Source organism: Plectropomus leopardus, chromosome 8 (genome assembly GCF_008729295.1).
Source record: "Plectropomus leopardus isolate mb chromosome 8, YSFRI_Pleo_2.0, whole genome shotgun sequence".
NCBI classification, from domain to species: domain Eukaryota; kingdom Metazoa; phylum Chordata; class Actinopteri; order Perciformes; family Serranidae; genus Plectropomus; species Plectropomus leopardus.
In genome coordinates, this window is record NC_056470.1 from 22225277 (window position 1) to 22249852 (window position 24576).

The window sequence follows — 24576 nt, forward strand, 5'->3', positions numbered from 1 at the left end:
ATTAGAGGCAGTCTTCATGTCTGTAATATACACTGTTTTGCACTATGTTTGTGTTTTTATGTCAGTCTTAACGTTAAAGAAACATTTCCCTAGAGACAAATACAGTAATCTTTAATTTGAAACACTGTTACCTTTCTGAACTTCCGTATGGAGGCATACTCCGCTGCAGTTGGATCTTGGATGGCCAGGGAGTTTACAGAAGACAGAGGGGACCTGTTGACCCCGCTCGCACCATTACCTCTCCCTGCCATCGGCCCGTTAATGGCGCCATTCCCTCTGCCGTTCCCTCGGCCGTTCCCTCTGCCACCCTGTGAGACAAAAAGACAAAGAAACATTATTGTCTTTGTATATCCAGACATGTCAGTTTCAAACAAATTACTGTCATGATGCAAAGGACCACAAACAAGGCACAGCTGGCTGATATACACAAGATGATGATTCATGCCATTTACAAGAAAACAAGAAATAACTGTTATAGCTGTCTCACTAAAATACTGCTGCTATCACTTTCATTTTCTGCAGGCAGCACAGGCTAACATGTGTGGAGAATTTTCTGTCTCATAAATGTGAATCACTGTGTGAGGCCAGTCCCATGAGGTGTCTCACATTAAAATCATAATTTAAGCTCACAGTTTCAGATGTGTGTATATCTACGTACATTCCCGTTTCCGTTCCCATTGCGAGCTCCGTTGGCCTGAGCTGGGGGGCTCTGTGCAGCTCTGACTGTAGCTGGGGTGTTGTTTGATGTGGGTGGCGGGGCAGAGGGTACTTTGGGGCCTGCGTCACCCTCTCGAACACCTACGCTTTCATACAAGCCGTCATCCAGGCAGTGGGTGGGAGTGGGGTTGTTCCGTATGCCCACCTCGGTGTAAGTGTGGTCTCTAGCCTCCCCTCCTCCTCCAGCTCCACCTCCTCCACCTCCCCCATCTCCTCCTGTCTCCCCTCCTCCCCCCTGGCCTGATCCCTGGGGACTGGTGGGGATCTGGGGAAGCTGGCGCCCATGGGAGGGCCTCAGGTCTGTCTGGGAGCGCCGGCTGTGGAGAAGCAGGAGGTCCATACTGGCTGGACGGCTCTTGCTAACAGCTGCACCGAGAAGAGGAGGAGGAAGAGGAAGGAGAGAAAGAAAGTGGTGGAGAGGGCAGGATTGAAATAGTGAAACAGCTCAGGGTTGTATATCATACACAAACTCATCACTTACAGTTTCCATTGCAGGGAAAGCGATTGATTTCATGCAGCCTGGTGTCAGATTTGCTCATGGAGTTCAGTTTTGGGTGTCGAAGGGTACCCTGCTGTCACACACACACACACACACAAACGTGTTACAACAAGGCATAAAACATGTGCATCTGTATATAGAAGAGGGAGAAAGGACATGTGGAGGAGAGCAGAGGGAGATGGAGACGAGAGAGAGAGGGAATAAAATGAAAGCATGTCTCACCATATTTACAGATGTCCCTTTCTCTCCGGCTGGGGGGTGCTTGCTCTTGCTTTTTCTGACACAACATCAAAGTGAGGAAGGTCATCAGGAGCCGGTGGACAGAGAGAGAACATATACACACTCAGAGCAGATAGATACTATCAGCATCCGACTCTGGTTAGGGCATGAAAGTCCTTGGTTAAGAGCAAGAGCCGAGTCGAACAATGAGTGCAGCATGACTCAGGATTTTGCCGAAGCGGAGAATGTCCTTCACTGAGAAACTTTTGTGCTTCTTCTTTTTTTTTAATCTTTTCATGATAAGACCAAACAAACTCACATTATTATTGTGTTGTTTCCTCCATGCTATTTCCCTTTGCCATTTTACTTGATTATCCTCTGGTATTAGTTGCAATAGTGATGCATTTTAAAAGAAAACATCTCAGTGTGGATTTAGTCGTGTGCAACAAATGTATCCAGAGTTGTGGAGCCCTGGAGGCGGCTGTAGCTATAGGAAACCGTTGATATGGTGAAAGAGTGACGAGATGAACTAAGATGACTAAAGCTCCTGGGTGCAGGTGTGAATTTGAGAATTGTTCTACCACCCCCATCCACTTTCTCTCACTTTGGAGGTTGAGAATCTGCATCACACATAATGTTAGATATTTACTTGTGCTAAAATAGCATTTCTGCTTTGCAAACGTGCAGGAATGTTGAAAATATATCTGAATCATTGATTATCATTCATTCTGATAACATGTTTGTGGCATTGTTTGTATTTACTGGTTGTGCCTATTTGCACCTTACCGCTATTTTGTTATATTTTGTCCTTTACTAATAGCTAGTTCTATATTTTCTATGCTACTGCAAGTTATTTTTTTCATTTTCCACCCTAAATTAGCTAATTTTATATAGTTTTTATATTTTGCACCTTATTGTTAGCTAATTTTTATATTTTGCACCTAACTGAGCAAGTTCTTGCATATTGCACCTTACCTTTATCTTGTTTATATTTACTGTCATATTTGATATATATTTTGTTTGTTATTGTTATATGTTGCTCTCTACTTTGCTATTTTTAGTCATTGTATATCAGCACTCTTTTAACTTTGTAATGAAACCACTGCACAGCAATTTCCCTCTGGAAATCTTATTATATCTTATCTTACCTCTCTTATATGATCTAATCTGAATGTATGAAAGAGTCAGGGTCAGTTGTGTGACAGATCTATGTCACTGGGGCTAGCTATTGTCTCCTCTAGTGAGCTGGAACTCAATCCCATTCGCACAAACATATGGCCATCATACCCAGAGGGGACCGTGATAAGGTGAGGACAGCTCCCCCTGGAGATGTTCATGATAACACGGCACAGGAGGGTGATTAAGGTAAAAATGACATGAAGGGATGAAAACGTGTACAGAATGGCAACAATTATTTTTGCGAGTTTAAACTACTATCTTACAACATCTCTACTGTAATACTCTGATGCTAAAAGCACCAATGCAGGAGGGGTCTTTCTTAAATCAATAGCAGGAAATTGACGGACTGTCTTTTCAGGGATCTATGGTTTGTGTACGTGACAAAGTGAGTTTGAACTGGTCTGCAACTCCAACATCCATCAGAGGGCATATATTCTTTAGCTCTTAGTGTGGTTTTATTTCCATGACATGAGCTGGTTTGACATTTCTCTACATCCTTATCTGTGTATCCCATGGCAACAAAGCCACAGTGCAGCCTCTGATTGGTCCCTGAGGGTTCTGCAAATAAATAAAAAAAGAACCATAGTCTGTTCTATTGCTCTTGCCTGGCTCAAAGTCTGATCCTCTTTAAACCGCGGGGTGTTCCATTGCTTTTGCCTGCTGAGGAGTCTGTTTAAGAGGGGTGACGTGAGGCTGCTCTGACTCTGGCCTGTCTCCTCAGTGTCCTGTAAACATCATTTCATCTGATCTGACACTCGCAGCCATTAACATTCATTACTGCCACTCCGCTCAGAGCGGGGGATAAAAGAGACGGGGAGGACGGATGGAGGGAAGAGAAAGAAGGGAGGAGAAGAGTTCAGAAGAAGTAGAGGCACATAAAAGAAGGAGTGGATGATGAGAGTGATCTGGGAGGGCAAGGAGAGCTGGCAGCTGAGATGATAAAACTCTGGCTGTTCTCTTTTTTTACTCCAGTCTGTCCTCTATTTTTTTCTCTCACATTTCAACTCATGTGACCGTCCTCTTACCTTTGGCAGCCAACGCAGACGAGGACAATAAGGATGGTGACCACAAAGGCAGACGCCGCCGCGATGGCTCCCAGGAGCAGCAAGTTTTGGTAGGTAGGGTTAGGGTTTGTCTCTTCACTTTCATCCATGACACCCACTCCCTCTCGCTTAACTCACTCTTTACCACACGAGCTCAAACTCTGCCACACAGACCGTCTGCTCAGGAAAACCTGCAAAAATAAAGGGCAGAGGAAGACAGACAAGAAAAAGATACAACATATGAGTGACATGAGAGATAAGAAATGAAGAAATGCTGCAGAGAGCGAGGTAAGAAATGGTGTGTGCGTGCTTGCTTTGCCTCTGGCTTTTTGTCACTGTCTCTTTTTGACATATCAGTTTCTATTTTTGACTCACTAGCAGAATAATGCACAGAAAATAGAACACCTTACAAGGCAGCCAGAATGAGCATGCCAAAAAAGGTTTCATCACACTCTTTCTTTTTGTTGTTAAAAAAAGATCAAATGATACCGTAACATTCATTTGACTAGCCAGAGAGACTCTTGTGTTAGTTTTACAGGAAAAACCAGCCGTTGCTCCCCAGAGTAGTGTCTCACTGTCGGCAGGGCCAGATCCACCGCTGCTACACTTCATTTCCTGGCAGAGTGCTGTCTTATTTTTTTCCTCCAATCAACAGTGGCTCACTACAAGATTTTCAATGTTTTGAACAGTGGTTTATCTTGTAGGGAGTGTTGTACTACAAACAAGCACTTTCACCCCAAATACTTATATGTCTCTGACACACAGGGGCAAACATTTGCATGCTGTTCCCACACTATGGGATTAGTTTAGATAGATTTGTGTGCTTGTGCTCAGAGAGCACTATATTTGTTAGAGGTAGTTTGGTAGTTTGGGGAAATAAGCTTAATTGCGTACTTTCTGAAAATGAGAACTCAGACACCAACTTCATGTGTGCACACAGCTGGAGTCAGGAGTCTGGCCTAGTATAAGGAAAGCCCGGGGAACTAGAGAGCCTGGCTCTGTCCAAAGCCAAAAAAACAAAACAAAATAGACTACTACTGATACATCTAAAGTGTCTTATTTACATGGTATATCTTTATTTTAGAGTGGATAATCGATTGGTTAATCTGATCAGAGCTGCTCAGAGCTGATCAGATCTGATAGATGGATGAGAGGAGCAGCAGCTGCAGAGGTGAGTAAATGCAAACTTTCAGACCCAGCACATTCAATGATTAGGTTTCACTTTTACTGCGTTGGGCATTCTGCTACTTCGGGCGTGCCCAGAATACGCTCTGCGCTCTGAAAGTGTGGTGAAATGAATAACCCAACAGTATATGTATTACAACAGTGCTCCTGAAGACGATCCAGCTTAGTTTGAGAGGTTTTAGAAACCCTCAGAGACATGTTTTCTGGCTTGAAATTAAATTTCCACCTTTCGTATTCTGGGGTTTTTAATTAGTTATCTGTGTGGTTTAAGGGGTTTTAAAAAGGATGACAATCCCTTAAGATGTACTAAATAGTATTACAGCTGCTTTAAAAGTTTGCTGAACTTTGTGTTTACAAACATAGTTTGTTGCCATTTCACATCTAGTTCAATTACACAATAATTTCCACAATTGAACAACGAGGAGTTAACAGAGAACGGGTCGGTCCATGTGAACCCAGGGCATCAACGGGAAAATACTATTAGTCTAAAAAATATTCAAATGTACAAAATAACGTGACAGGTAACTACATTTTAATCTACCAAGGAGGATTAGAGCCATATTGGAAAAAAAGAATTGAATAAGTATTAATTGAGAAAAAAGTAATAACATTGCAAGATTAAACTCATAAATTTACAAGAAAAAAAGTCACAATATTACGAGATTAAACTCATAAATTTACTAGGGAAAATTCATAATACTACGAGATTAAGCATGTCAATTAACAAGAAAAAAGTAATGGTATAATGAGATTAAACTTGTCATGTTTGAGGAAAAGAAAAGTCACAGATTAAAGCCAAACAGTTATGCACAGTCATCCTGATCTCCCTCCTCCTTAGGTGAAGTGGTAGCCGAGGGGTTTAGTCACAGGATGTTAAACTGGGATTTTGGGATTCAAGTCCCATGTTTTATTTTTTTAAGTTATATTTTTAAGTTGTTAGTCCAGGGCTTTATGTTATTGTACATAAAACGTTACAGTGTAACTAAAAGACCTGTTCTTAACTATGTATTTCTGCATTTCCAGGACAACCAACTGGTGGTCAGTAACAGTAGATCATAGAAAAACATTTATTTTATTTCCTCTCTGTCGATGCAAGAACTCACCAAACGTACCCTGCATACTGTGGTCAGAACACGCAGACTTTAACATCTGAAAGGGAGAAAAGGCTGCCTCAACATTAACTGTCTGTGAGGCAGCTACTGTTCAGTACAGGTGTGAGGACAGCAGTGTTACCTCAGGTGTCCTTCGGTTACGTTTATGCACCTTACAACATTGAGTCACATGCACACTGATTCCACTGGTACTCCATGTTTTGGTTGATTCCAATTGTGTTCTTAATTGACTTGCTTTTGTTGAATATATGACTTGTTTAATCGTAGTGGTATTGGCAGTACATACGTATAAATATTTTAGCAAGTGGTGGAAAAACTACTTAGATCTTTTACTTAATTAAAAGTGGCAATATCACTCTGTATAAATACTGTTGCAAGTAAAAGTCCTGCATTGAAAATGTAAAGTAAGTAAAAGTTTCAGCATTAAGTGTCCATTCACAAGCTGTATTCATCCTGACTACTAAAGTCTAAAAAAAATTGAAAAAGTACAGACCATGGCTGAACTCAAACCCCAAAACCAGCATGAAGGTCTCATACATTAACCATTCATCTATCTTATCTGATGGAGTAAAACTTTTCATGTTGCGTTTTATAGCGTTACCAACTTTCCAGTTTTTATCTATGACTTTGTCTCATAATGTTATGAGTTTTATCAGGTAATAATATGACTTTGGCTATGACTATGACATTCTGCAGCAAAGTTTAACCACTGGTACAGTCATACCAGTAGTAAAAGAAGCAAGATTGATAATCGCAATTAAAAAAAAAACAAAAAAAAAAACCTCTTTTTGAAGTTACAGTTAGACGTGAGGTCTCCTGTAGGCTGGATCTCGGGACTAAAAAGAAAGATTAGATCAATAAACATCTTTTTAAGTTTTGCAAGCTTATCCAAAAAGTGACAAGATGACCCTAAGGCTGCACTCTAACATCAGTGACACAACACTGTGATGTAGGACGTAGGACAGCAACCTCGGGTGAAATACCAAGTTTTTAGGGAGTCCCCTGGAGTAACACCTGGCATTGCGTAAACATGAAGTAATCTCAACATAAAACCTAATTTGTAGACTACAATCTGTTTTAATTTAAAAACAAATATCCACTAAGAAAACATCTATGTTATAAATAGGCTAAAATTTAACTTAAAAAGAGCTGGTGCAAACAGCTCCATGAGAATCGCGTCCAAAATGTCACTTGAACAGAGAACATGTTCAGGTTGTGGTAAAAGTATGTCCCCACTGTGGGACTAATAAAGGATTATCTTATCTTACAATTACTGATTTATTGGCACAAGACATTTGGAATTAGGAACAGTTGTCAATACCTGCACTCACAGCCCTACACATTGCCCAGCACACACATGCATACACTTACACACGCCGTACATTCCTTTATGAAAAGAGACAATGGCAGCAATGTGGTTTACGTATTAGATTAGACAGAAAGCAGAACGTCAGGGACCCAAATGACAAAGCAAGCAGTGAGCAGAAGGAGGTCATGGCAAGCTACTGTATATATATTATGTGTGTGTGTGTGTGCGTGTGTGCGTGTGTGTGTGTGAGAGAGAGAGAGAGAGAGAGAGAGAGAGATTTTGGAATATACCACCACAGGATCTGGCTCTGGCTTTCTGTTTCTTGGAGATAAAACTGCATCTTTTTTTCCCTCCATGTCCTCTTTTCTTGGTCCCTCTCCCTCTCTCTTCCTCCAGATCTCCTCTCCTACTCTCTCTCTTTCTCTGTCTGTCTGCCTGACCCTGCAGATATGTGAGGCGATGCACAGCGAATGAATTAGCAGAGCAGAGGCCTCAGACAGCCCTTTATGGAATAGACAGACAGGCAGGCAGGCAGACGGAGAGCAACACCGTGGAGAGAGGACAAAACGAGAAGGAGACAGGGTGAATGAAAGGGAAGGGTGAGAGAGAGAGAGGGTGATGAGACACAGGAGCAAATGAGTGGGATGAAAGGACAGACAGGTGGGAGAAGATGCAAGAAACCGGGGGAAGACGGAGAAAAAGGGGAGCACGCTAGAATCATGAAGGAGGAACGAGGAGGGGAGGGTGTGATAAACAGTGGGGGAGGGAAGAGAGAAAAGCGAGTGATGAGACGAAAGAAGATGAAGACAGTGAGAGAAATAGCGGGGAAGCCTGGGAGAATGTGTGATGAGCACAGGGAGGGCGTGGGGGGGGCTGAGAGAGAGAGGGAGAGGGAGAAAAAAAAAAGGAGGCGGCGATGAGAAGGAGGTCATCAGCGGTCTGTTTCTGCCTGCATTTTGTCAGCCCCCTTCTGAAATATTCAGAGGAGAAACACATACAAGAGCTGCATTTCTGAACCACCAACGAACACAATGAAGGATGGGAGCACATGTCTAGAGGCATACTTAACAGTATGTGAAGCTCACAAGTGGTGAACAAGACTCTGGAGGAGGAGAGGCAGTTCGTGCACGATGCACAACGCCCCTGCAGCACGCTCGACAGTGACACACAGTTAGGGTGCAAGAGTGTTTATTCCAGCATCTGTCTTCGTTTCAGAAACATCACGAGTAAAATGACAATGACAATAACAGCATATTGAGAGTAATGACGGTGACGGTGATAGCCCCGTCGATGCCTGCTGCTGCTGGTTGTGATTATAATAAAGATGTCTGTGATGATGATGTAGGGTGCAGCTACTAATACAGACGGTAACGATGGGCGATAATGAGGTCAAACTGGGAGCTGCGAAGACGCGTCAAGGGGCGGATGCAAGCAGCAGATCTGGCAGAGCAGCAGGCAGGATGCAGCGGTGCAGCGCAACCACAGGGTGGAAGGTTTCCTCTGTGTCTCTGAGATCACACACGGCACAGAACAAAAACACACGCACGCCAGCATGAAAACGCCACACTGTTGCAAATCTAGCTGCGATCTTTGGATTGCACAATGAAAAGTGAAGGCAAAAGACGGTTTAACCCTCAGATGTATAACTGAGATTCCAACAGACTCTGCAGCCTCTTTATTATGCAATATCTGCTCAACAAAAGCTAATTGTAGTTTCTACTCCCAGTTATGCTTAAAATAGACTGTTGAAAAGAAAATCAGCTCAATTTTCATGTGCCCTAAAAACAGTTTTGGAGACAATTAGAGGTTTATATCCTTAATTTTAAGCTCTCGGCTTAGACAGACCCCATTTCATTTTAGTGTTTTGTGCCTACACTGGTAGAAAGGATTTACGCATGTTTACATCTATGCAGTGTTTCACTTTTTATTCTGATCTATTGGTCAATTAGTCTTTCAGCAGAGCATACATGTTTGCTGGTTTTCTTTGAGGTCTGTCAGACCTCATCACATGTCAATTAAATCCCCGCAAAAATGTTTTTTTTTTTTAACCAAATTTTACAGACCCTGATATTATAATATTATAATATAAAGAATACATATTGCAGTGTTTTTAATGTGTCATCTGTTAAACTCTTTGCAATAGAAATGGTCTGTCAGTGCCTACATTTGTATTTTTGCTTATTGTGATGTCATCTCTTGAAGTATATTCAAATGCCTCATCACCCTGAAATTTGCACAGCCTAAGTTAAAACATTATGTAAGTCAATAAATCACAATGACTGACGAAAGTATTGGAATCATTTCATTAAAAAATGATTTAAAAAATGACTTTTCTCATGACTTTTACAAGGTAAAAACATAAAACATATTGATCCAAATGACTTTTAAATGTAGAAACATAAACTAATATTTTTTAACACTCTATAAGTTATCTTAACTATGTAAATTATTTAGTTTTTGAGATATGCTCACTTTTACAAGCAGAGTGCAAAGGCGTTGTGATGGATTCATCATTCATGCCTCTGGCTTCACCGCACGTTTTTTCACCTCAGGGAACGTAGAGCAATGACGTCATCACAAGGGCATGGTGTGATGACACGGAGGACAGAAAACCTTAGCCTTCTGCTGCAAAAAGATTGAATTTTCTTGCTGTTACGGTTTTTACTTTAGATCTGTTTAATTAGGTACTCAAATTTGTAATAAATTACCAAGAGATGTGTGAATGGTGCTTTTGACTGAAAATATCCTAAAAGTGGGACATTTTTTAGGTTTAAAAATAACCTGATTTTAGTTACATCTCAGGGAAGACACTTACATTTTAAATTAAATCATGAGTTGTTATAAATTGTTAATGCTTGATGTAATCATGCGATGTCTGTTCAGCTTTCTGTGTAAGGCAGTTTTTACTGAAAGAGCAGAATGCAACTGAACAGACCTGACTTCAGTAACAACAGAGCTGAATGCTAGAGGAAGCATAAACTGGGCAGCATTTGGGAGGCTGAGTGTATATAAAGCATATTAAGGTTAACCTCAGCATTTCTTTGTTGATTCCCTACAGTCATCTAAAATTAAAGAAATCCGTGCAGCTGTAGAAAGAGAATTTTTCAGAATATCAAGTTCCCAGTTGTTACTTCACTGAAGCATATGGAAATAAAAAACATATTAGTATTGATCGATGCCCTCTTTCAGATTGACTGAAAGAGGGAGACATTTCAATAAGCTTAAATTCCTCTGTGTAAAGATGAGTTATGAGATTCGCTTGAAATAACATGTAACAGCAAAGTGTAATAAAATATGTCGACTCACGGACCCACATCAGACAGTATACATACGCTGTATTACTGACATTGTTCACCCTTAATTGTTTGCTCCCTTACTTAACTTTTTTTTACCCCATTACAGTTGTTTCCAATATTACGACCACCAATGCAGAGCTTGCATGATGCATATTAGGGCTGTAATTAAGTATTTTCATTGTTGGTCAATCTGTTGATTATTTTCTCCATTAAATGATTAGCTGTTTGGTCTATAAAATGACAGGAAATGTTGAAAAATTGTTGATCAGTGTTTTGCAAAACCCCAAGGTGACAAAATGTCTTGTTTTGTCCACAACCAAAATATTTTTACTTTACTGTCATAGAGGAGTAAAGAAAACAGAAAACTTGTACTTTAAAAAAAAAAAAAATTGATAATGACTCAAAATAATTGATTAATTATTAAATTGGTTGGTCATTAATTTAATGGTTGACAACTAATCAATTGATAATTGCAGCTCTAATGCATACTTTTTTATTCAGTATGACCTAAACTTTCTGAGGATAATATTTTCCAGGGTTTCCCACATATAGTATTCATTCATTTGTGGTAACTTGTCACAATTATCTGTCTCCACATGTTGATTTTCTATTTTTGGAGCTGGATTGTCATTAGGAGCACTGTTGGAGTACACACACCGTTGGATTATTCATTTCACCACACTCAGAGCGCAGAGCGCACTCTGGGCACAGACGAAGTAGCAGAACGTCCGACACAGTAAAAGTGTAACCTAATCATTGAATGTGCTGGGTCTGAAAGTTTGCATTTATTCGCCCCTGCAGCTGCTGTTCCTCTCATCCATCTATCAGATCTGATGACGAGCTTTGGTCAGATTAACCGATCAATTATCCACTCTAAAATAAAGATAAATCATATAAATAAGACACTTTAGAGGTATCAGTAGTAGTCTATTTTGTTAAATACAAATATTCACTCTGCAACTCAAACTACACAAAGTACTGCTGAGGAAAAAGATCTCACGAAGAGTTCTACCTGTATTGTTTTTACAGACCCACAACAATGTCAAGATTTAGAGAGGGGGCACAGAATTATACAGATTCTAATTCTGTGGGAAACACAGATTATCCCCATTCACTGTCAAGCATTGGCTCATAAGTCAAAAGATGCTCCTGCAACTGAGAACCTTAATTGGCCTGATAATCATCATGTTTTTAAGTTTTCTTTATTATCAGAAAAATCCAGTTACGGCTATCTGTAAATCCATTGGCACACTGCAAACAATATCAGCCAAACGCTTTAATTCCATGGCAAAATTATACTGTCTCTTAAAATCTCCCAAAGCCCCCAAATGATGGAAACTGTAGTTCCAAAGCTTAGGCTACAATTACACCCCAAATCAAGGTAAGACAATAATAATAGAAGCAATAAAACCTATTAATTTTTCACATTACTTACATAACCCACAGGCCTTGGTCAAAACAATTTTAAATGGAACTACTAACTAACTTTCAACTTGAGAAAAAGTTGACAGTGAGGTATTGGTTTGTGAAAGACACTCTGTTGTTTGTCTCAGCCTTGAGCAGCCACAAATGAACTTCTATTCATTTTTATTAGGTAGCGGCAGCATTTTTAGAGATGAATATCTCAAAACCTCAGTACATAAAAGTAAAACTACCTGCATCATGGTTACATAGCAGGTCAAAAATGTTTTTTGGGGATTTGAATGAATGTGTGACACCTTTTCAATTTGTGTTGTAACTACATAGAAAGGTCAATGTATTAGAGATCCACCAAAATGTAAATCTGTTTATTTGAACTATATTCATGGTATTTCATTCATGGTTCAAGGGTTTTCTTGAACTTCTAGAGAAGTAAGCTTTGTATTTTCTCAGCTCTAATGTGGTCGTATACATGAAAAACAGTGTTTTCAGGTGTCACTGCAGTAGAGTCTGACATTTACCCAAAACATATGAATGAAACTAAAACTGTTACAGAAGTAGTGTGTACAATTTAGGGAGATTTAGTGGTGACTAGCAGTAAGGACTGCAGATTGAAATCAGCTCAAACTTCTGCCAATTAGAATTCCTTCAGTTTTCACCACTCAAGAGGTTTTAACCGGGAGCCGAATTATCCGTAGATGTCTCCATTAAAACCAGTGAAAACATGGAACAAATCATTATTTCTTCTATGCTGTTCAGCACATTGCAGACAGGCCGTTTGCCCATGAGCCTGCTAATGTGTGCTCACCTTATTTCAAATTGAGACGTACAGGACGTTTTCATCATTAACAAAATTTTCCAGAGGTCTTTTCCTCTCCAAAACAAACAAACTACGTAATTTACACCGGTAAAAAAGCTGAATAAAGCAATTTCAGTGTCCAGGCCATTAGTCTAGCACCTGCTCACCTGTTTTCTCTGATAACTTAAGATCCAGACATGCAGGAGGTTTCTACTGGGACCACACTATCCGCAGAGGTCTTTTCCCTTTTCCTCATCTACATTTGTAAAAACTTGCATTTTTTTTAATGCTGTCTGCAGCAGGTGCCTCTGACTACATTGGCCAACTAGAAAAATATATACTAGCAAAAATGTGAATGGCCCTATCTAGAGCCAGTGTTTGGTTTGTCTGTTCTCGGCCGTAGAAACATGGCAGTGCAACATGGCTGACTCTGTGAATAAGGACTCGCTCCCTAGGTTGATATAAATGGCTTATTCTAAGGTAACAATAACACGACAATTCTTTGTTTCAGGTGATTATACACAATAAAAAACATACTTATTATATTATACTCCATTTCTGCCAATATATATCACCCTAAGTACCACATACTGGAGCTTTAAATGACCCTTATGACCTTGTGCTCAAACCTAAAAAAAGTAAACTTCTTAAAATCTTGGGTGGTCACTGTCTCTTGCATCTCCCACCCAAAGTTGCCTGCACTCATCACATAAGATTTCCTCCAAAAAGCCCTCTTTTTCTCTGTCCACACTGGATTAACAAAGCCAGCATCCATGCAATTTTCCTAATTGTAGCTAGAGATTCACAAGGCCGATATGTTCCCGTCATGTTCCTGAGCGCAGCTTTCAGTCTCTGTCATCACATTAGGACAAATCCAACTAAGTGATTATTATCAAGGGCAACAATAGAGTAAACGTCCGATATACGAAGATTGCTGCATATGAATGTGTGTGTGTGTGTGTGTGTGTGTGTGTGTGTGTGTGTGTGTACGCGCCTGTTTGAGAGAGAGTAAAACACTACTCTTGCTCTTTGAGATTAACTAAGCACATGCCACTTCATCAGACAAGTCACAGGCTAACAGTCCTTATCAGGCAGTATGAAATATTCTCAGTTGCATCACCTCTGCAGCACCAATAGGATGTCAACCTGTAAAGCAGTTCACCCTCTAAATGCCCCGCCTCTAAATCAATCTATCACGCTATCTGAAGATCAGGCATCCATGCACGCATAATCTGTGATGGACAGAAATAAATGGTGGTGATAGAAAGAAAGAAGGGGTGTGCAGAGGACAACATGTCTTCCAAACATTGCCAGGCAAGTTCATCAGAGGCACGGACTACAGCACATTACATCTGAGAGGAGAGACGAGAAATCACATCATGTCCATGGCAATCTCTGGCCCCGCGGGACACCGCTGCACTGTGCATAACAACATGGAGTGATGGGGAGACGGAGAAGAAAGAAGGCAGAGAGATGGAGGCAGAGAGACAGTGGGAGGAGGAGGGGGGCAGCTTAACCCTCTGACATTTTTGCCATCAGCTGCAATGCCTATCTCTAAGCCTCACGCACACACACCCACTGAGAACTAAAACCTTGTACCGGCACTTGGAAAATTCAGTCTGCAACTTAGTGCCAAAGTGACCTGTTAAAAGTGGTCACATAACACAGTGAACGTTCTGATCTCATAAGCAAGAACAAATATGATTTGGAGTTTAAGCTTTTGGCAACACTCTTCTCTTAATAAGTGAGAGTATTAAGTGACGAGTGTAGAGTTATCTCTGAACAAGTTGTAAAAAACAAGTTAAAGGGGAACGGCACCTGAATTAAGAATTTCAATATGTTAGTGGATCAACATTTCATAACATGAGCTTCTTCCTTTTAAAGCCAGAAACCAAAGACGTAATGCTACGTCGATAATCACATACTATGCACTACATATCCACTCTGTGTACTGGCGTTCAACATACTTTTGTGTACATAAACAGTAGTATATATCTTACGCACTGAGCTGTAATTTCCACGCCAACGCTGTTAGCTAGAGCTGCCCCTTGAAAGTTGGAGATTCAAATTATGAGTAGACTGGGATTGCTTCAAGTTGAGCAGACCTTTTTTGCCAGTCAAGTCTGCTGTACAGTGTTCTCCTGGGGACGTTTTGGTCCCCAGATTTTGCTGCAGAGTGAGTGCTCTTGACCTTCACTACTCTTTGGAACTGCAAACTTGCAGGCAGTGCATGGACAGTGGGACAAAGGAGGAGAGAGGAGAGATCATAGACCATATATAAAGATGGACAACATGAAAGTTCCCCAGAAGTCTAACTTTTCTATCTCTATCGCCCCCTGGTGTCTGTCTGCAGTATAGGTCATAAAGCCCTCCCCTCCATGTTAGTGAATGGGACACAGGCCAAAATAAAACTAAAAGTAAAAGCTACGCACCAAATAAATTCCCAAAGATGCTTTCTGACAATGAAGATAGTTCTCATCACCCTGATGGTTGTTCAAGGGATCGGTTTTATGATAACTTTGGATTTAATGAGTTATTCAGTGCCACAAAAAGGGGATATTCCACCATGATTGACAGCTGTGACAGCCAATTCATGTGCTCACATTCAGGGAGATTGCTTGCGATTGTTCAGATGAGTGTTATGGTGGGAACTCACCGCAGATATTACTACTACGCAGACTCTGGCTCCGAATGACTCCACCAGCATAAAATGGTGGTGGTATCTATATTTTAGCCTCACTTAAGCATAGCAAGGGTAAGCTGGGCTGCATTGTCCATCTTTATATACAGTCTATGGGAGAGATCCTCTCCTTAAAAGTGGCAAATTTGCAGCTCACAGCAACTTAATACAATACAGTCTTTTGTTAGATATATAGTGTCGGCAAAAAATGTTGCACACTGACGACCCCTCGTTAGCGCCATTAGCTTATTTACTATATTATGTGAATGCCGCTGAGCCCCGTTTCACCTTCAAAACTTTCTAAGAAAAACAAAGAGAAAAAAAAAACCATTGAATAATGATTTTGAACTGCCAGATCCGATTCAACTGGCATAATTCTGAATCACATAAAGCCCTATTAGTAACCCTCACACACCTAATGATGAGTTCACACTACAAGCAACACAGCTACAGCGTGACCAGCTACATTATTGCCAAGTTGACATTGAAGTGTTGCTTAAACGCTCTTTAACATAGCTAACATCTACTTCATCTACATCATGTGCCTGCTACTTTCCACAAAACACCTTGACATCAACTAAAAAAAATTATTTGGTCAAAAATATCTATGCTCATGGTCAATGTTGTAACTCTACTTTAACATCATATTTTGACGCCCCTTTGCATCTCTGTGTGCACTGCAATGCACATAAAGCTAGCATAGGGTTAGCTAAATAACACAGTATCACAGTTAGAAACAAAAACATATGACTGGGTGACACTTAACTGTGTCATTGAAGTACTGAAAAAAGTTTTGGCCAGCTCAACTTTTGTTGCTAGCATCTTAAATCTATTTACAGCAACAAGTGTCACGTAGTGTGAACAGAGCTTTAGCCTCAAACTTGTGGTGTCACAGGGCATAAAGGCCCACAGATATAAAGGAGCTGCTCCACAGACGATGAATGGGAGCCTAATTGTTTTGACCAATTGAATGGAAGTTTTCTTTTTTAAACCCAAATGATCTTTATTCTCTTGTAATGTTCTCAGTTCTGAAATAGAAAATATACTCAAAACATTTCCCTGGGCGCTCTCAGAGTCATCTTTCTAGAACATCTTTTCCAAGTCTTTGCCTGTGGAGCAGCTCTAGACTTTATACCTGATGACATCACACATTTGAGTTTTAGCCCTGGATTTTGGAGAGAGTTGTTTACTGACACTATGAATGTGAGCTGTGTTTTATTTTGAGTTGACCTCACATTCGAAGTCCTGTTGCTGTAAATACGTAAATGTAACAAATGTGTATTAATCCTCCGTTGAAAATAGTTCAGAACAATGGTTTTATTTACTCAGATTAAAGACATTTGCTAAAAACTACAGAACCCAGCAGTTTTAGGGAAAAAAAACAACAAATTTATGACCCTTATTTTTTTCAGTACCAATGACGTATCTTTTTCCTTTAGTTTTTCTTTTTTACATTTGATTAAGAGCATTTCAACATCCTCCATTGTACTATATCCTCAAAACATATTATGTAATTTGCATATGAATAAATTATAGGTTGTATATTATATATGGCTGCACTTGGACCTGCAATGCTATTGTCATGCTATTTTTGTTCACGCAAAGATTCTTGTTCATCTGCCACATTTATATCCTTCATGACGATGGGGAGGGGGAAAAAAAGATTTATAATCTCAAAATGTTAAATACATAAACATTTGTGAAAATCCACTTGCTTCTATTCTCAGCAGAGGACAGTTGGCAGCTCCATTTCGGTTGCTGTCGGGTATAAAGAAGTGTTTGTTTTATCTGTTCCACACCCGATCGTGTGCCTATGATGTCCTCAAATGGCAAACCCTTGTGTTGTTTTATTTTTAGAGTTACACAGGATTTTGACATTTCACTCGTTTGCCTCATCCTGAGTCGCATGGCGAAATCTTTCCACCATAAAACAACAAAGAAAATCCCAAAGGTTGCTCGACAGATTTCTTTGTTTCTCTGCGTTTCGGGGTGTGTTTGTGTGTGTGTGTGTGTGTGTGTGTGTGTGTGTGTGTGTGTGTGTGTGTGCTTTAACTGCTGAGTGCAGGATGTGCAAAGCAAATAACATCTACCACAAATGGGGGCCAAATGATAAAGTGTGATAAATAAAACTCTGTTAGTGTACATACCCTGAAACCCAACACTGAATTGGAGCATTTACTCTGTGTATGTAGATTTAAAACCTAAGGGAAGTGTGTGTGTGTGTGTGTGTGTGTGTGTGTGAGAGAGAGAGCGTGTCTAAGTGTAAAGAGGCTGCACGGGTCAAGCTAATAAAAATAGGAGGAAGAGGCTGGATACAGTTTGTTCTATCTGTGCTTTCTGAGTGCACAGAGGACAGTTCCAGTGAGAGACTTCATAAGCTGCAAATACAGTATAGTGCTGATCCTACAGACTGAGGCGAGGCAAGACCCCATTTTCCTCTCACTTGACTCGACTTAATTAACCAGAATGAGTCAGAAGCAACATTCAGGATTTAAGATTTATCCTTGTGGGATTGGGGATCTCTCTCTCCCTCGTTCCCTCTCTCTCTCTCTCTATCTCTCTGTTTATGGTTGACTTCAGTGCTAACTTCCTGCTCATTACTTTAATGATGGTGCTACTGTGAGCTTATGCTCACAAGTGCAGTCTGCTTTTTAACACTGCAGTCTGGGAATAGCAAGAAATACACACACACACACACACAAACTCATGCATACAGCGACAGAGAATCAAATAAAATCAAAATCCCACACATGCATTATGTATGTGTGTCGTGGCAAAAACAGCCAGAAGCCTTGTCGAAAAACTTCCAAAAATCCAAGAATCTTTCACAGCATGTATCAGTATGCAAGTTGCATGATACCCGTGGTGCTCGGTGGCCATGCATGCACACATTTACTGACAATAAAAGAATTAATGACAGAGGGAAAAGTAAATGGGAAACTGAGTAAAGAGCGATGAACATCTTTTTTTTTCTCCTCTGAAGTATCAGCCTAACTCCCTACATAACTGTAATACAGAGAAAGAGTCTGACAGACAGATATATCCAACCCCAGCTCTCTGCTTTTGCTTTAGATGCATTATTCATCTGTGTGCCAATTTGGAGGAACCCTCCCAATCCCCCAGCTAGCACCAAAAAGAGGAGAAGCGGGAGAGAGAGAGACAGAGAGAGAGAGAGAGAGACAGGCAGACTAGAGAGAAAGAAGTCACAGCAAGAATGTCAGAAAAAGAGAAAGATGGAAAAAGAGAGAGAGGAGAGGAAAACACCAGAACAAAAGGATGAGTGAGACAGATGCAGGAAAAGCGGGAGCAGGAATGGCTCAATCTCTCAACTGCAATGTAGTGAAACATCCAAACAGGATTTCAAATGATCCAGGGAGACTTCTCCCTATATGTTTTGATATTCCCGGCTCTGCCTGACTTGTCTGCACAGAGCAGATTAATGACGATTTCAGCGCTAAAGACTCTTAACCCTGCAGAAAACACAGAGGAAGCAAAGACCATGGGCCTGCAGCTCGCTTCATTCAGCCCGAGCTGTTGCTACATCACATGCTGCAGCATAAATGTCAATGCAAGCACGCTGTCAAACATATTCATACACTTTCGTAACTGCACAACAGCACTGGCAACTTCCTTTTTTTATTCATAGCACCCTCTGTCATCATCTTTTACTACCTTTAGTCTTTTGATAATGTCATGATCATACAAGCATCCCTCCCAGTCAACTACATCCATGCTGACAGCTGCTGAAGCTGTCCATCCTGGGACAGTCTGCCCCAGATTTAACCCCACACATGCGGCCTCCATCTCATTCTCGCCCTCTTTCCAGGTTTGTTACCTATTATGGCAGCAGGCTGTCACACGTATACACCAGATCTCTTTAACATCCCCCTAGCAGAAAATAAAGTGGTCACTCATAGCAGTGCCTCTTTACCGTGAAGGATGTGTGTGTGTGTGTGTGTGTGTGTATGAGGGGGAAGGGGTGTGGGGAGGGTAAGTGTGTGGGCTGGATCAGTGGGATTGCTGCTTAATCTGCCGCCATCTCCCCATAACAGAGCTCTGAGCTTTTAGACCTAACAGCTGGTTGCGTCTACCCCCAAGCCCACGTTACTGCGCTACACAGACAACTAACAGGCTACCTTTGACTGTGAACACTAACCTGACTATTTAACCTTTGCACTGATACTGTACGATATCTGTATCATATCTGACACGTGGGTTCATTATTTCCCGCAGCCTCGCTGCTGTGTGATCACTTCTACTGTAGCGTTATGAAATAGCATTAATGAATGGTGCCGCTGTGAAGGGCGTTGGCTCTCGCTTCTCTGCTGAAGGATCTGTCAAACCGCGGAGCTGTTCTGAGGATTCGCCTGTCAGATTTGGCCTTATTTGTCAGTTTGCTGTGATTCTGCTCCCTCAGCTTTGTCATGTCACCATTCGGATTGCTTCAGAGGGCTCCTGGGAGTCTCTCACTTGGAGAGTAGATGCTGGGCCTCGTAGCTGATTTACATCAGGTCAGTCTTTACACAGACAGACAGAATGCCTAAGCTCCACCAGTAACACTAGTTATGAGGATTTCAGCAGCTGTGATAATCTCTCGAGGTGCTGTCATCACAATCAAACGGGCCTGTAAAAATAGGTCTCGCGCTCATATTGCCTCAACACTTTATTTTAGGATCTAGTTACAGTAGAACAAACTACACATTTGTGGAAAAAATGCCAATTTGAATGAAAGAATTGTTTTCTTTTACATCTTAATATTATGTACAACTACATAAACAAAATGACTGCACTGACTTCACACAACACCTGCAAAATCTAACTGCATTTAGGGCTTGCTGATTTGGAGAAAATCCAATATCATGTCAATTTTGACCAAATACCTGAATATTGATATTGCACATTGATATTGCACAGTGAAGTAAAGTAGCTATGACAGGCCCCAGGGGCTCTGGTGCATGTTCTGTTCTCTGCCCAACACATTGTTGGTAGGCACGCTCTCTCTATGGACATTCCTTGCCAAGTTGGTCATTGTCTTTTTTAAATTATTATTTTCAAGAAATCAAAACAATTTGCTCCGGTTTTGAAGGGTTAACAAGCTTTTAAAAGGTGCCTGAACACAGCACAAGAAAACTGATGTCAATTCAAGTTTTAATTAAAATCACAAAAATACAACAAAAGATGATATGTAGTCTCATATCACAATGATGATAAATCAATACATGGAACAGCCCTAACTGTATGTAAATGGGGATGGGCAAATTATTAAAAACACATTTCTGTAATGCATTACAACACCCCCAATAACTATGGTCTAAAAAATATTACACCATTGAATCAACAGATCCAAAGTACATTATAAACTTCATAAAGGTGGGATTTATTGCCGGCCTGTTGTGCTGGATTGCATTAGATTGTACAGCTGTACCTCATAAACCAACAAAAAAAATGATGGTCTGGCTTTGGCAGAATTATTTGTGTGTGATCAAAGACCACTGTACTGTATTTCTCTTGCTTATGATGGTCTCAAAAGTATCCCAGAGTCACATGAGCTCCCACAAATCATTTATGTCAGCCCACGGATATAACAATCTCAACTCCACCCACTGAAAAAAAGATGAGCAAGAAGGGCTCAGTTTATTTTTAATTCACAAATATTTAGATTTTTTAGTTACCAAGGTTATTTTTGCATCATGTCTTTGTGTCTAAGTGTTCAGTTTAAGGCTTAGAGCCACAAACACAGCACAAAATCTGATGACTTAAGGACTAAACCCTGTCTTAAAACAGACACACACAAGTAAGACGAGCATGAGTGCAAACAGAAACACACACACATACACGTGTAGACCCACATGGCAGCGCCAATTTCCAGGTCTCCGGTGGCAAGTGATGTTTTCACACTTGTGTGGGGAGATTGCTATTTCTGCGCAGAGCCAGATAACTCAATTATTCATCGCGGATGCTGGTGCACTCACTTTACCTCTATAAGGAAAGGGGGGGTGCGGGTGTGTCTTGCTCAGAGTGTGTGTTCCACGCATGCATGTTTATGTGAGTGCGTGTGCAGGAGGACCTCCAACAGAAGATGAACCGCTGACATGCCACGCCACACAGTAGGAGAGGAGAGAGGAAAAAGGAGAAAAGGAAAAAAGAAGCTGTCATAAACATGGCAATCAAAGAGATATGAAGCGGGAGGTGAGGATCAAAGAGCAGAAGGAAAAGAGGGATGGAATTAGTTCCCTTATCTTCTCCCTAAGCCAACTGTGCACCTTCCAATCCTCTCTAGCTCAATAAATGGTTACAAAGAAAAAGACTTTTTGAATTACCAGCAAAACTGAAACTCAGCTACCGTGGCGTTCAACCTTTTCTGCACAAGAGGGCTTTTTAAGCATCTTGTGCAGCCTTGCTCCTGTGGTCTGAAACTAAAGCATTTTGAGTCTGTTATTGTACTCGCAGTTATTCTCACACATATATCACACATTAGGCCTTATGCAGCAACATTTTCTTAAATTTCTCTTAAAGTTTCTCTTAATTTTCTGGTAAGGGAAAATATAAGAGAAGTCAACCCCAGATGCACAAAAAGTTCTTAACCATCCAAATATGCTCCTACCCAGGTATGCTCAATGCTGAATCCTAGTTAATCATAAGCCATTCAGCATTGAGTCACCTGTATAAGGGCAGGTGTGGTGCTGTGTGCAAAGACTCTGGCACATGGCTAAGACTGGAGCGATGCCTGCAAAAAGGTTGTAAGAAGGAGAGTTTCTGCAGTAGTGATACTGATGTAGGTATACTGTTAAACAAAGTAAATGTGATTTCAAGGAAATGCATGGAAGTATTTAAAGTAAAAGGTTTAAATAAATGTAATAAATCAAAATAATTAAAATTATTAAAAAGAAAAAGTCCTCATACATAATGTATATTTTAGAGGGTGGAGCCATGACATTTATGTTCTGGACCACTCACAAAATTTTCTCTTACCTAAGACATGAGTAAACATGAGAAAACCTTGGTGAATTTAAGCAAAAATAAGAGAAAATGTGTTTGTTTATCATTTCTTGCATGAGGCCCATTGTTGTCGTTTTTTCTGCCGCTGTTTCAACAATAAAAAGAAAGACAAGGCGCACAGGAGAGAAGAGAGAATAGGCATGATATGTGAAGGAAGTAGTGACACAGAGGGTGCATTGTACGATACGTGTCAGGTTTATGGGTAAATGCCCACTTAGCCACAGACCTTTACACAGCAGAGTGTAAAGGCTGTGGCTCGGTGTGTGCTGCCGTGACTCCACAAACAGCTGCTAAGTGCTGCTGTCCCTCGAGCACATTCATCACCCCTGACACCATATGGAGTCCTGGGGAAGTCCTGAACAAACATACTGCACACATATAGCCTATAGACATGGATGCACACATTGTACATGTAAACAAAGAATTACATGCACTAAGACAAATCTTCACAATCCTAGTTACATGCACATACATCAAAACTATATATGAGATTTTTTTTCTAAATCCGCACATTTTGTACATTTGTTGCATCTCCTGGCATCCATCCTTGACTAAAAAACAAATCAAAATGTGCACATATAGGACAGACTCATAACTCTTTGTCAGTGGCAGCCTATCTCTGCTTGTGCTGCTGCCCTTATTTCCCTGAGGACGACTCCGGAGAGCCAATTGGAGCAGTTACACATGTCGACACTTTCATGCAACCATTTACCACAGCACACCCGCCCAGTGGCTCTTTTCATCAGCTTTACAGTCTGTAACTCTCACACAGACACATACTGTGGACTGTAAATTCACAGCAACACTCAGGCAAACTTAGCTGTCGCATTTTGACAGATCATATACACACACACGCACACATGCGTTCACACACACTTCCCTCCACTTTAATCTTTAGGGCAGACAGAATCTATGAGTGATTTATTTTAAACCAATCCCAAGGGGTTTTACAGGACTGAGCCAGTACTCAATCTGATCACAGCATTCACTCTCTATGTCAGCAATTTATGAACCCCCTCCCCCCCCCCCCCTTAGCCTGAGTTTGTCTGGTGTGTGCATGTGTGTGTTTGCAAGCGAGCTAATGAGAGCGATAGAGGGAGAGGTGGGAAGAGGAGATGTGGAGAGAGGGAGAGGGGGAGACACAAGAAGAACGAACCAGCACTCTGATGAGTATATACTGTAAGTTAGCATACTGTCTGTAGCACACGCCCCCGTGGTTTTGGGTGAGTCACTCTCTGCACTTGCAAGCTTGCATCCAATCTTACATGCCTCAATATACAACACAGTTCCTGTTTGTGTGTAAAATGTTTGCAAAAAATGAAGCACAACATGAACCTTGGTCGCTTTAAAATAGCTAAGCTCTGGCACAACAAAGCCAAAGCGTGACACACCCCTCAACCGTCACGCTACCATCTCCCATTCACTGCCCAGTGCTAAGTACCATCCGGATGACTGGGTCTAATTTTCACTGGATATTCCATTTCCATTTGAAAGGTGGTTAGTGCCCATTGAGCAGTGTTATCGTGGCTGTGCAGACAGAGAGAGGCTGCCCTGCTCCTCCCAGCCTCAGACGGAGAAGCCATCGATTTGATTCAGTCTTAAAAGCCGGGTCGGCCCCAACAATGGCAGCTTATGGAAAAACCATTACCCCAGGTGTATTCTAAAATGTTAACCTACATGCATGTTTGCCATCAGTCTCCCTCTCTCTCTCTCTCTGATTATCCTACACAGCACCACAGATGGAGAGGAGACAGGAGAGAGAGCTCTGTGGGTTGCTTCTCAATGAAGTGTGCAGGCTCCTCTCTTGGTGACTCATGCTGCCTTTCTTTACACTTCTTGTCCAAGGCCACCTACCTTACACCTCCACTCTAGCACAACCACTGCTGAGTTACTACGCCCGCTCATCTCTTATACTACTCACAACCTCTGACACTGTCACACATGACTCATGTAAACCAGCTGCTTAACTGAAAAATACATGTGTTTGAAGGTAAAGCCATAACTTAATCATATTAGTCAGAATATCGTTATTTTACGGTATTTGACTGGTTGCAGGATGTTAAATGTTATCAATGGCATGTGTGCTGTGGTTTGACTGACTCTTAGTGTGATGCTATTCA

The 24576-nt window shown here is 41.0% G+C and overlaps 1 protein-coding gene across 1 annotated transcript in view; it reads right to left on the reverse strand.

Annotated features, from left to right (window-relative positions):
- LOC121946457 overlaps nucleotides 1–24576 on the reverse strand; it is a 47111-nt gene that overhangs the window by 9021 nt on the left and 13514 nt on the right. Inside the window, exons 2-6 of the mRNA XM_042491020.1 lie at nucleotides 3640–3848; nucleotides 1439–1493; nucleotides 1199–1289; nucleotides 659–1083; nucleotides 132–308 (exon numbers count right to left, since the gene is read on the reverse strand). Of these exons, the coding sequence (XP_042346954.1) occupies nucleotides 132–308; nucleotides 659–1083; nucleotides 1199–1289; nucleotides 1439–1493; nucleotides 3640–3767 (876 nt within the window). The 5' untranslated portion in view covers nucleotides 3768–3848. The remainder of the gene's footprint in view (nucleotides 1–131; nucleotides 309–658; nucleotides 1084–1198; nucleotides 1290–1438; nucleotides 1494–3639; nucleotides 3849–24576) is intronic.